General features: G+C 41.9%; 1 protein-coding gene across 1 annotated transcript in view; it reads left to right on the top strand.

Moving 5' to 3' along the window:
- Positions 1 to 13,181, top strand: part of LTN1 (listerin E3 ubiquitin protein ligase 1) — a 197,260-nt gene that overhangs the window by 167,462 nt on the left and 16,617 nt on the right. Inside the window, exons 27-29 of the mRNA XM_082246619.1 lie at positions 4,796 to 5,016; positions 6,093 to 6,287; positions 10,387 to 10,554. Of these exons, the coding sequence (XP_082102745.1) occupies positions 4,796 to 5,016; positions 6,093 to 6,287; positions 10,387 to 10,554 (584 nt within the window). The remainder of the gene's footprint in view (positions 1 to 4,795; positions 5,017 to 6,092; positions 6,288 to 10,386; positions 10,555 to 13,181) is intronic.

The following is a 13,181-nucleotide window of genomic DNA, read 5'->3' as shown; positions in this document are numbered from 1 at the left end:
GTTTGGTAAAAAAAATCACAATAAGCGTATTTTGATTGGTTTGCGCAAAAGTTATTGCGTTTACTAACTAAGGGAAAGATTTCGGTCATTTTTGGTGTTTTTTTTTAACGAGTAATGGCGGCGATCTGCTTTTTTTTTTTTTTTTTTTTTTTGCGGGACTGCGACATTGCGGCGGATAGATCAGACCCTTGACTGACATTTTTGACACTTTTGGGGGTACCAGTGACATTACTACAGTAATCAGTGCTATATATATGCACTGTTACTGTAAAAATGACACTGGCAGGGAAGGGGTTAATTTTATTGGAGAGGAAGGGGTTAATGTTTTGGGGGGAGGTGACTGAGTGACACAGGGACAGATCGCATGTTCAGCTATGCTGAACCATGCTATCTGTCACTTAGGAGATCCGCCCGCTCTGTTTACACAGGCGGGCGGATCTCCAAACTAGATTCCCCGACGATCGGGGAAGAGCAGCAGCTACTACGTCGCTAGACGATAACAAGCCACATTGCTGCTGTAGCAGCAATGTGAGCAGACAGCAAGTGGTTAAAGCCCAATTCCAAGATTTACCAAACCAGTAACATAGCAATAGGGTTAGCGATTGTAAAGTCTCTGTTTTTTTTTTTTTTTTAAACAAACCTTTTATACTTGCCTCCTCTGTGTAGTTGGTTTTGCACAGGGCAGCCTGGGTCCTCATTTTCTCGGGTCCCTCTTTGCTGCTCCTAGATCCTCGCTCCTGTCAAGTGCCCCCACAGCAAGCAGCTTGCTATGGGGGCACCCGAGCTGAGCTGCATCCGTGTATCCATTCAGACATGGAGCTGCCGTTCGGTCCCGCCCCTCTCTCTCTCCTGATTGGCTAACTGACTTTGACAGCTGTGGAAGCCAATTGCGCCATGGCTGTGTCCCAGCCAATCAGGAGGGAGAGTCCCCGACGGTCGAGGGACTTGTGGACATCGCTGGAAAGAGAAGAACCTCAGGTAAGTATGAGGGGGGCTGCTACACCCAGAAGGCTTTTTATCTTAATGCAAAGAATGCATTAAGACACACAACCTTCTGCCTTTACAACTCTTTTAAATGCTTGTTAACTGTAGACGATGAAGATGAGATGCAATACTTACCTTACACCTCACTCTGGTGTGGTCCCTCCATCTGTGCAACCGATGCTCTGAAGCCTCTTCTATAATTCTTTCAGTGACACTGACCGCAGTGTGCAGCAGCACAGATGATAATGACACTTTACCGACATGACGCGTCCTCCCCTGATTAACAGGAGCAGTCTCTCTCCACACCTGGTGGTCCCTTCAGTCAATTCCTGTCCAAACAGCACTGACGCCTCTGCTCTTGGCTTGCCTTGTTCCCATCCCACAGACCCATATGCTTGGCTCTCTTGCACTATGACATCACACAACACTCTCAGGCACCACCTTCGCCAAACCCACCCCATGCAAGCACTGCCCAAACCCACTGTAGCAGGCACTTGGATGATTGTGGCCAACTTTGAACCTGAACTGTGCATGCTCAGTTCCAAATCGTGTTTTTTTTTTTTTTACTGCCAACCTTTTCCTGTCGCTGGCATTTACTGGCAGGAGAAAAGTGCCCGTCTTTTTTACTGGCTGCCAGTGAAAATACTGACTGTTGGCAATACTGGTTCTGAGTGAGACAAAGGTCTTATAGGTTTTGGCTGTGGTAATATAGAAATTAAATGTAAAGAAATGACCAATCGTAAAGAAGAAAATGGTCAGTTAACAATAGCATTCCTTTGGTATAAGTTTAACCACTTGCCGACCGCCGCACGACTATCTACGTCGGCAGTCAGCCCCTCACAGGCAAAGTGACGTAGGGCTACGTCACTAGCTTGTGAGGGTCTAGGGAGCGAGCGCACGCCGCCGGAGGCGCGCTCCCGCGTGGTCACGGACCCCCCCCCCGCGCGTGTAACCGGCGGACCCGATGTCCGCCGGCCACTCTGCGATCGGCGGGGGAGAGGGAGAAAGTCAGGCAGCTTGTGTAAACAAGCTGCCTGTCATTCTCCCCTCTGTATGAGAGCTGATCATATGGATCTACTATGTAGATCCGTTGATCACTCTGCATACAGCTGAAGCCACAGCCAATCACAGTTAGAATCACGCACCTAGGGACACACACAGCCCCTCCCTCTCAAATAATGTTAACCCCTTCACTACCAGTGTATTTTTACAGTAACAGTGCATATATATAGCACTGATTACTGTAGAAATGTCACTGGTAACCCCAAAAGTGTCAAAAATGTCAGTCAAGGGTCCGATCTGTCCGCCGCAATGTCGCAGTACCGCAAAAAAAATCGCAGATCGCCGCCATTACGCGTTAAAAAAAAAACAACAAAAATGACAAAAATCTTTCCCTTAGTAAACGCAATAACTTTTGCGCAAACCAATCAAAATACGCTTTTTGCGATTTTTTTTTTTTTTTTTACCAAACATAGGTAGCATAAAACAAATTGGCCGAAAATGTTAAAAAATTTTGATTTTTACATTTTTTTTGGGGGGGAATTTCATATAAAAAAAAGGGAAAAATATTGCTATTTTTGCAAAATTGACGCTCTTTTTTTGTTTATAGCGCGTGATCAAAAAATCGCACAGGTGATCAAATACCGCCAAAAGAAAGCTCTGTTTGTGGGAAAAAAAGGACGCCAAATTCGTTTAGTTACAGCGTCGCACGACCGCGCAATTGTCCGTTAAAGTCACGCAGTGCCGAATCGCAAAATACCCCCTGTTCGTTTAGCAGCCAAATCCTCTGGGGCTTAAGTGGTTAAGCCATGCTTATGTTCTTTTATGGCCTCCCTAACCAATATTTGGAGACTTAGAATTCATTTGGGAGCCACAATATTAATAAGGAAATATGTAATATGTGATTTCCCTATCAACTGCAAAGGTTGTTTTTTTGTAATTCCCACACCTGCGCTTTTATAAGTGTTTTTTAAATGCAACCAGAGTAAGTATCTGAATTTGAGTTGGTATCAGCATCTTTCATTCCTGTACAGCAAAAATATGACTGAGAGCAGCACAAGGAGCCAATCAATTGTGTTGCTGTCAAAGGAATGTGCTGGTATGAGGAAAGAGCAGAGTGACCGACAGAGAAGTGAGCTCCTCGGTCTGCCTTTATTCCCTTACTGGCCAATCGCAGGCTGGAGGAAGGACAAAACCTGTAGGAGTTATGAACTGCGGAGAAGAAAAATAATGTTCTGTTCTTTCCATTTGCTGTATGGCTGAACTGTGTCAATCTCGTAACTGGATGGACAGAAATGCAAATCATATGGCAGGTAAAACCAGCTACCTTAAATGTATTTTACCTATTTGACTAGAGTTCAGCTTTAAGTGAAAAGTCCAGCTACAGTGGATATAAAGAATTACCCCACCTTTAAAATAATCACACTGTGTTGCTTTGCAGCCTGAAATGAAGACAGATACAGTTTTTGTTTTATCCAGCTATATTTATTAGTGCAACTTATAACATCCAAGTGAAAGATATAAACACCAACATGTCAGAATTAAAAAAAAATCTAAAACCGAATCACTGAGTTGGAAACATGATCACCCCCCCTAATGTCAGTATTTTGTTGGACCACATTTTGCTTTAATTACAGCCTTTAATCTATTGGGATATGTCTCTGCTAACTTTTCACATCTAGGCTTTGCAGTATTTTTCCACTCTTCTTTGCAGAACTGCTCAAGTTCCGTTAAACTTGATGGTAACTGTTTGTGGACTGCAGTCTTCAAGTCATTCCCATTTTCAATGGGGTTTTAAGTCTGGACTCTGACTGGGCCATTCAAGGACATTCACTTTTTTTCTCCTTTAACCACTGTCTGGTCATTTTTGCTGTGTACTTTGGGTCATTGTCATGTTGGAAGAGAAACCTTCTTCCCATTGACAACTTTCTGTCAGAGGGCAGCAGTTTTTCCTCAAGAATTTGATGGTATTTTGCCCCATCCATTTTTCCTTCTATCCTGACAAGTGCTCCAGTCCCTGCAGAGAACCCCCCCCATAACAGGATATTACCACCTCCATGCTCTACTGTAGGAACTATGGTATTTGGATGGTGTGCTGTATTGGATTTCAACCAGACATATTTGATGTTGAGGCCAAATAATTACATTTTAGTCTCATCTGACCACCGTAAAATCACCTTGAAGGCCACATGGAAAAATTGTCAGTTGAGGCTAAAATTGAAGGCAAATGCTTGCCTTTGTATATTTACCTTCAAGCCCATCTCCAAACAACGCTCTCTTGCAGTGGGACTGCACCTGCACGGCAAGGGTAAAATGCTTGCTTAGGTCTAGGGGGCCGCAAAAAGCTTTGAGTTTTACTTACCCAGTCCTCCGCTGCCCCAGGTGCTGGCCCTCTACTCCCCCACTGTGCAGCGGTGGACTGTCTCGGTATCCTCATGTCCGGTGCAGAGCTTCTGGATTTGATGAAAGAGGACCTGTGACTGCTGGAGGGGACAGGTCTTAGAGCCTGGAAGGAGCTTGTGGGATGGATCAAAACTACATTTTCCAGCCTCCTAGTCCTAATCCGGCATTTAAGACTTGCAATGAGGGGGCAACTCCACTACATGGGAGCATTTTTTTCTTTCCTTGGGGTTCAGCTTTAAATTTGTTCCTGTATCTGCATGTCTCTTTCTTTATTGGCCAGGCAACTCTGAGATGCAGAATGCTGAATCTTGATTGGGGTTCTACTGAGCATTTTTCATGAATTTAATGGCAAGACATTACTGGCTAGACAATAAATGCTTTGAGGGCTCAATAATGTATTATTTCCTAGATTCATCCACACTGCAATGGGAGATCCCTCATCTGGCCTGTAGTGTTTATCACATCACACTGAAGGATTTGCCCGCAATGGTCCGACTATGGTGGAATGGTTGTGAGAAAAGGATTTTTAGCGTCGTGGACAAATTCACTACCAAGTATGTCAGTGGAGTGCTGTCTTCCCAGGAAATATGCTCTGTACAATTCAGTACTCAAGTCTTTGATGGCATGACGGTAAGTTGAGTTCTTTCTTTCAAGAAAACTTTTGTGATACACCTTGTTTTATTTTTTACGTTCTAACCAAAAAAAGAGCGACAATTCTGAAAACAAACTATTTTTACTTTCTGCTATAAAGCATACCCAATAAAAAAAATTAAAAAAATCTAATTTCTTCATCAACTTAGGCCAATATGTATTCTGATACATGTTTTTGGTAAAAAAAAATCCCAATAAGCGTATATTGATTGGTTTACTCAAAAGTTGTAGCGTCCACAAACGATGGGATATTTCTTTGGACTTTTTATTTATTTTTCTTACTAGTAATGGCAGCGATCAGCGATTTTTTTATTTATTTTTTTTTTTAAGCAGGATAGCGGCAGACAAATCGAACACCTAACTGACACTTTTTTGGGGACCAGTAAAACCAATACAGTGATCAGTGCTAAACATATGCACGTGTACTGTACTAATGACACTGGCAGGGAAGGGGCTAACATCAGGGTTAGGTGTGTCTCTAGGGGGTGCTTGCGAACTGTGGGGGGGGGGGGGGTGGTCTGACTGGATGAAGACAGAGATCAGTGCTCCTGCTCAGCAGGAACACACAGGATCGCTATCTTTTTCCGTGTCGGAACAGTGATCTGCCTTGTTTACTTGTTTTTCCCTCCTCTCTGTGGAACGATGGCAGGTTGCCAACAGACATTGGGTCCGCGGAACTCTCTGATTGGCATCCCCTGTGTCCAATCAGCACGTGATTGTGCCTTCCATGGCGCGCGTGTGCCACCTACTAGCTATTGCACAAAATGACCTACAGGTACATGATTTTGCGCAACAGAGCCATCTTGCCTCAGTAAATATGCGGTAGGCGGTCAGCAAGTGGTTCATGTCTTTTGCAGCTTCCCTGTGTGATTGTGTTATGTCTACAAGAATGCTAGCCAGAATGAGCGGTCATTGATTGACAGGCATGAAGGGTTTTGTAATCAACGCATGCTAATAAATAAAATGTGAGATTAAAAAGCAGGTCTGAAATTTTTTTGATTGCAAAAAACTTTAATCTATTTGACTGTAACCCTGAACTTCTTGTATTTGTTAAGGTGAAAGCCAGCCGTACTACCCGGGAGGTAATAGCCACTTATTCTGTTGATGACATCTGCATAGAGCTCATTATCCAGTTGCCCCAAAACTACCCCCTGGGCTCCATCACAGTAGAAAGCGGCCGCCGGCTAGGCGTGGCAGTACAGCAGTGGCGGAACTGGATGCTGCAATTGAACACCTACCTTACACATCAGGTAATAAAAATCTTATTTATGTATTTAGTCTTAGATTTTACAAATGACATGATAAATTAAATGTATTGACTATATTAATGCCATATGTGGCCAAAACATGCAGTCTTGCTAAAGAGAATTATTTTGTTTCTATTTAATGCCATCAGTATGTTATCTTTTTTTTCTTTCTGCCGGTTTCCTTTCCTGCCCTCCACTTCTGCATGTATTATTCTGTTTGATTTATTTCTACTTTATTTCCCTAATTTCTTTGTTTCCTAACTTCCTAATCTAATTTCTAATTTTCTTCCTTTCCAGTCCTTCCTGCCTTCAGCACCTAAGCATTCCTTTTCCTCCCCAATTCCCTACCCTCCTTTCTTTCTTTTTAATTTTCCATTCCTCTCCTTTATTTTTTCCTTTTTTCCTTTTTCCTTTTTCCTCTTCCCTTTCCTTTCTTTTTAATTTTCCATTCTTTCCCCTTTTCCTATCCTTTTCATTTCTTTTTCATTTTCATCTTTTTCCCTTTTCTTTTTCCTATTCCCTCTCATTTCCTTTTCTTTTTATTTAATTTTCCTTTCCTTCTTTATTTTACCTTTTTTTTTGCAACAATATTATCACATATACATGTTTTAACCTAGGGGAATAGCAATTACGATGCTTAATATAAGCAAAACAAAACTTTTTTTTTTCTTTAGTTTTATACATGGTGGCGATGGATTAGAGCACCTATTTTTATTGCAATCTCTTCCCCAGTTAGGGTCCATGTACACAGGACGCTGGAAATGGCCGTTTAGGAGCAGTTGGGCGTTTTTTTCAGAAGCCCCTGAACCCATCTACATTTTATCTTATCTGTCCATGTACACCAGGTCGTTTACAGTCATTTGCAGGCAGTTGCGTTCAGGGACTTTTTTTAGAACGCAATTATTTGCGTTTGAACGTGTGTTTCCCGTCGTTTCAAACGCGTCTGAACGCGATGACCCGCGTTTAGCGTTCGCGTTTTTCCATTTTAAAGGGGAATAATTTTTTTTGACCTCTAGGAACGGTTCTAAACACAAACGCCACTAAACGCCCGCACAAATGCGACCGAACGGACGTTTCAAACGTCCTAAAAATTCCAGCATTCAAAGGGACTTTTAACAACGTCCCGTGTACATGGAGCCTTAGGGAGAATCCCCCTATTTGTTCTGTTTACTGTTATTAAATTAAATGAAAATCCCAAAATTGGAATTGTCCCCAGAACAGTACTAGAGGGGAAATCTTCCAATGGGGACACTAGTTCAATGGATTCCTCTAACTTACAGGGATTTTCTCCCACTTCTTGTTTTGACTATGGGTTATAACCCTCCCTTACTCTATCCAAAATAAGGGGAAAAAAAAGTTTTACCTATAGTTCCACTTTAATACCAAACTCCAGGAAGCAATAAAAGGCACAAATTAATGCATCTCTGTATCTATTAACCACTTCCTGCCCGCCCTATAGGCAAATGACGGCGGGAAGGTGGTTACATTATCCTGACCAGACGTCTGGCAGCAGGATAATGCGATCGGTGATGCGGCGTGTCACTCTGACACACCACATCTCCGATCTCGGTAAAGAGCCTACTGAGGTAGGCTCTTTACCATGTGACCAGCTGTGTCCAATCACAGCTGGTCACATAGTAAATAGGAAGTGCCGTTGATCGGCTTTCCTCACCGGGGGGGGTCTGCACTGCTAATCAGAGCATTGATTACCAGTGCAGACCCTTGGGGGGGGGTGCCACTAGAACCCCCCAGGGATGCCCACCCATGGCCACCCGGGATGGCAATCAGGGCTCAGGGAGCCCGCCAGTGCCCTCCCCATCAGTGCTGCCTGCCAATCCCCTCCCCATCAGTGCTGCCCACCAGTACCCATCATTGCCATCTATCAGTGCCGCCCACCAGTGCTCATTATTGCCCATCAGTGCCTATCAGAGCCACCTATCAGTGCTGCCTGTCAGTGCCCGTCAAATCCTGCCGATCAGTGCCCACCAATGCTGCATATCAGTGCTGCATATCAGTGCCACCCCATCAGTGCCTCCTCATCAGTGCCTGTCAGTGCGGCCTCATCAGTGCAGGAAAAAACGTATCTATTTACAAAATTTTATAACAAACAAAAATTTTTTTTTTTTTTCCAAACTTTTCGGTCTTTTTTATTTGTTTAGCAAAAAAGAAAAAAACCTTGCGGTGATCAAATACCACCAAAAGAAAGCTCTATTTGTGGGAAATGACATAAATTTGGTTTAGGTACAGTGTTGCATGACCGCGCAATTGTCATTCAAAATGCAACAGCGCTAAAAGCTGAAAATTGGCCTGGGCAGGAAGGGGGTGAAAGTGCCCGGTATTGAAGTGGTTAAAACAATGTGAAATGTGAAATGTTTTATTTAGATGACCCAGTCACTATACATGAGTTTTCCCAGGTAAGGAATATTTGTATTAAAAAAAAAAAAGAAATACCTTTTTTGCCTCCCACACCAGCAAACACTGCTCCATGCCATAAAAATGGTTCCCCCCCCCCCCCCCCAAAGTGTATTAGAAGCCATAGTTTCTCGGAGCATTAATCTCCTGGGTCACCAATGGATTTAATTGGTTCACTGCAGGACTCAAGGAAATGAAAAGTAGAAGGAATCAGTAAGAGAGGCAGAGATGTTAGGAGATCAGCAGACATTGTGGGACTGTTTCTCGGATCGGTGTTTGGCAGAACAGGTGGCTAAAAGGGAAGTATTTAGACTTTATAGGTATGCTTTACCTGGGAAACTCTTATATAGCATCAGGGTCGCTTTACATGCAAGCAGTGCAAGTACCTGCATTTTGGTATCAGACTTTTGCAATCCTCTATACAGCCGAGCTTCAATGGGGAAAAGGAAAAGCAGCACAAAGAGCCAGTTTTGGTGTATTGCTCATGCACTAACAAGGGACATGCTGATAGGAAATGAGAGCAGAGTGACAGAGAGATGAGCTCAGTGCGCTGTTTTTCTTTTCATTGTCCAGTGATAGGCTGGGTAAGTGATCAGACCTGTAAGTGTTAGGTAATTACAAAAGTGAACCAGGCAGGGCTATGCTGTGTAGCATAGCTGTATAATTCTTGGGACAGGATGGACAGAAATATCAATCTCTTGGCATGTAAAAGGGCTCCCTTATGTGGCTGTGTGCCTAGAGTTCAGTTTCAAACCATAGTTATTTGCCAAATTGTCTGTAATTATGTTTAAAATGCTGTTTAACTTTAGCATAGTCCCAGGTTATAGAACCAAGTTGTATCTACAGTAAAACCTTGGTTTGAGAGTAACTTGGTTTAAGAGCGCTTTGCAAGACAAGCAAAATTTTCAAATAAATTTTGACTTGATATACAAGCGATGTCTTGATATACAAGTAGCCTCAAGTCACAGCTAAGTATAAAAGAGAAGAGAGGCGCCTCTAAGTGTAGCAATATGGTTAAATTTAATGAAGGTACAACATTTAGCAACTCACATGGTTAATGATTGGAACAGGCACATCTAAGGATGCAGGCATCCAGGCTAAAGCTGTCCACATAGACCGTCCTCCTCACCTTCATCTACGTCATCCCTTCCATGCTGCCCCTCGCTTTCAGATCGCTTTACTGCAGGGTGGTCTTCCCGGTCAGGATTACAGACTGGCAGCCGGCGGTGCAGAAGATGGTCTATGTGGACAGCTTTACCCCGGATGCCTGCATACTTAGATGTGCCTGTTTTATTCATCAACCATGTGAGTTGCTAAATGTTGTACCTTCATTAAATGGGAACCATATTGCTACACTTAGAGGAGCCTCTCTTCTCTTTTATACTCTGTAGCTCCTGCTGGATTTTGCTTCTAATCCCCTTGTAGAAGCGGTTATTTGTGGATGGACATTTTATGGTTACACAACCCATCGCAATGCTATAATCTTTTTATATGGACTATAAACTGAAGGATTTATGAATAAATGGTTGTGGAACGAATCATCTGAGTTTCCATTATTTCTTATGGGGAAATTTGCTTTGATATAAGAGTGCTTTTGGATTACAAGCATGTTTCCGGAACGAATTATGCTCGCAATCCAAGGTTTTACTGTATTTACAAGATTGTCTGCTTTTTTTGCTAATCTTCCCAGAACGGAAGTATAATGGAGGGTCTCTCTCTCTGGAAGAACAATGTGGACAAGAGATTTGAAGGCGTTGAAGATTGCATGATCTGCTTCTCGGTGATTCATGGTTCCAATTACTCTCTACCAAAGAAAGCCTGCCGGACTTGCAAGAAGAAGTTCCACTCGGAGTGTCTGGTAAGAGCTATAGCCGCGCACTCTCTTGTGCTCAATTTGGGCGAATGAAAACATTATAGACAACGAAATTTGACCTTATTTATGTTGAGAGCTCCAAATCAATATAAATAGCTCCACAAAGTTAGTATAAGAGGTGACCCAGGTTTTCTAGTTCATTTTAAATACGCTCTAAGTGCACTTACATGTAATTCTTTTTATGAACCTGTCTCATTACTCCATGCACAACAGCTAGAATGATCAATCTGGGTGACAGGAGGGGAAGCGTCTATCTGAAGCTCGCTATACACATATCGATGCCCACAGCGCGGATGGACAAATCTTCTGCTGTGGCTATTGTATTTTGACAGTGAATACTTGGATTGCACCCGCTCTATGCTACCTAAAATGCCCAGCTGCTGCTCAATGTGCACCCTCTATTGTACTGTAGTGGCTAAAGTATAAAGCCTGGTACACACAGAGTTTTTTTTTTATGTTCAACCTGTTGGAGCCACTGTACTAATGATCTGACATTAGTACAGCGATCTCCACCGCTAAGCTGTTGTGCTCTGACAGGGAGGGCCCCCCCCCCCCCCACTAGAACACTCTGATCACTGAGCTCAGTCATTGGCTGAGAACGCTGATCGGGAGTCGGTCAGCTGCTGGTTTCCAACATGCTCATCTGACAGAAGCCGGCCAAATGGCCAGCTTCTGTTAGACCGGCTGACCTAAACAGGGGCAGAATGTCAGCCGGTTTTTATTGAACCAGCCGATGTCTCCTGACTGAGCATTGCTATGTAAAGGGCGGTCCTAACTAAATGTGTGATCCTTAACACCTCCTCTTAATGACAATATATATAATGTATACTCAAATAACAAAAGGGGAGTATATATGCCAAAGTCATCTGTGCATTAAATTCATATGAGTACATTAATAACAGGTGTGAACCGTGCCACGGTTAGTAAACACTCGTGTTTTAAATAAATAGTGACCGTGTGCAAAATAAAGTGCAATAATCGTCCATAAAGAGCTGAACAGAACCCGTGTGCCTCTTTGTTTACCAGCACTGGGTGCTACTATGTTCCATAGTGCCCCCTTGAAGTGCTCACTCACCAAAAATTGTTGACCCCCTATATACAGTAATAAGTTACGATTCTGGCTGCACGATTCTGGATAAAATGAGAATCTCAATTTTTTTTGGTAAGAATAAAGATCACAATTCTCTCACGATTCTCGGCGTAACATCATCTTTCACATGCTACAAAAAAATTGTGCTAACTTTACCATTTAGTTTTTTTATAATAAAATATTGCAACGACTGCCTCGATGGTCTCTGCAAAAAAAAAAAAAAAAAAAATTTTTTATATATATATATATATATATATATATATATATATATATATATATATATATATAAATTGTTTGGGAGTTCTAAGTAGTTTTCTAGCAAAAAATACAGATTTTTAACTTGTAAGCAACGAATATCAGAAAAAGTCTTAGACTTTAAGTGGTTAAACTGCACTCATTCACAGACCACAGTTCATCCCTTTTGATCTAAAATAACTAAATGAAGCAAGGTTTGTTTTTATCTCAGCACTGAGATAAACTTTGGACTGCTTTTTATTTTTTTTTCTGGACAGCTGTCAGCTTTGAGCAGAGAACGGCTCTGCACCGAATCATGGAAATGCCGGATTTAGATCGCAATTTTTTTTTTTTTTTTTTTTTAACTGTTATTCGTGCAGCTCTATAAGGAGGTCTGTATGGGTTTGCAATATGCCAAAAAGCTGCCCCATGTTCCCAGCCAATTGCACAGCTACCCAACAATCACAGAAATGGACGGTTCCATCTCATCCTCATAGTTTCCCAAAGAGAGAGACACAGACCCAGAGAACTATCATTGCGCACCATTTATTTATTAAGAGATCCCAATAAAACAAAAGTATTGCACTCACATAAGCAGTGCTCTTTCCAGCACTCCGAATGACCAGCTAACCATATTACAGGAAGACTCTGCTGCTCTAATATCCTGGAGCCAGCGTGTGTTTCAAACAGCGGCAGTGATTTCCTCAACCAGAAGTCCCATCTCTACGCGTTTCATCGTCCTGAAGCAGTGTGGCCGCTATCTTTTTTTGCTGCCTATATACAATGCTGCTTAACCCTCGTAATATCAATGAAAACTAATGCAGGTCATGCCTTACATTAACTTCTACCCCAGTCCTCATAATTCACTTCTTAACTCTTGTCATTACTTAACTAATATATCTGCAATACTAAAACAATAAATACCACATTAGAATAATTAAAATTATGTGGAACAATAAAATGGATACAATCTAGCACAGTGCCATGTAGAGATATAATACCATATTACTATGAATAGTAAAATCACACATATAGTCTAAAAACCTACTGTTATAATAAATATAATATTAAAGGATTAAACTAATGGAGACAATCCTTAAAATGGAGGACTCCAATTTTTATGCATTAACTGTGTTTAAATAGATATGATTGTTTTAAAATTGATAAATAAGTAAATACATAAATATATAGGGATTATGCCTATCTTTTAAAAATCAGTAGAAAAACAATGTCAATTTCTATTCATGTACCGTTTAGACTCAGTGTTTCCAACTCTATATCCAGTGTA

Source organism: Pelophylax lessonae (assembly GCF_965119305.1).
Source record: "Pelophylax lessonae genome assembly, chromosome: 2".
Lineage (NCBI taxonomy): Eukaryota > Metazoa > Chordata > Amphibia > Anura > Ranidae > Pelophylax > Pelophylax lessonae.
This window is presented reverse-complemented; position numbering and strand designations above follow the sequence as displayed.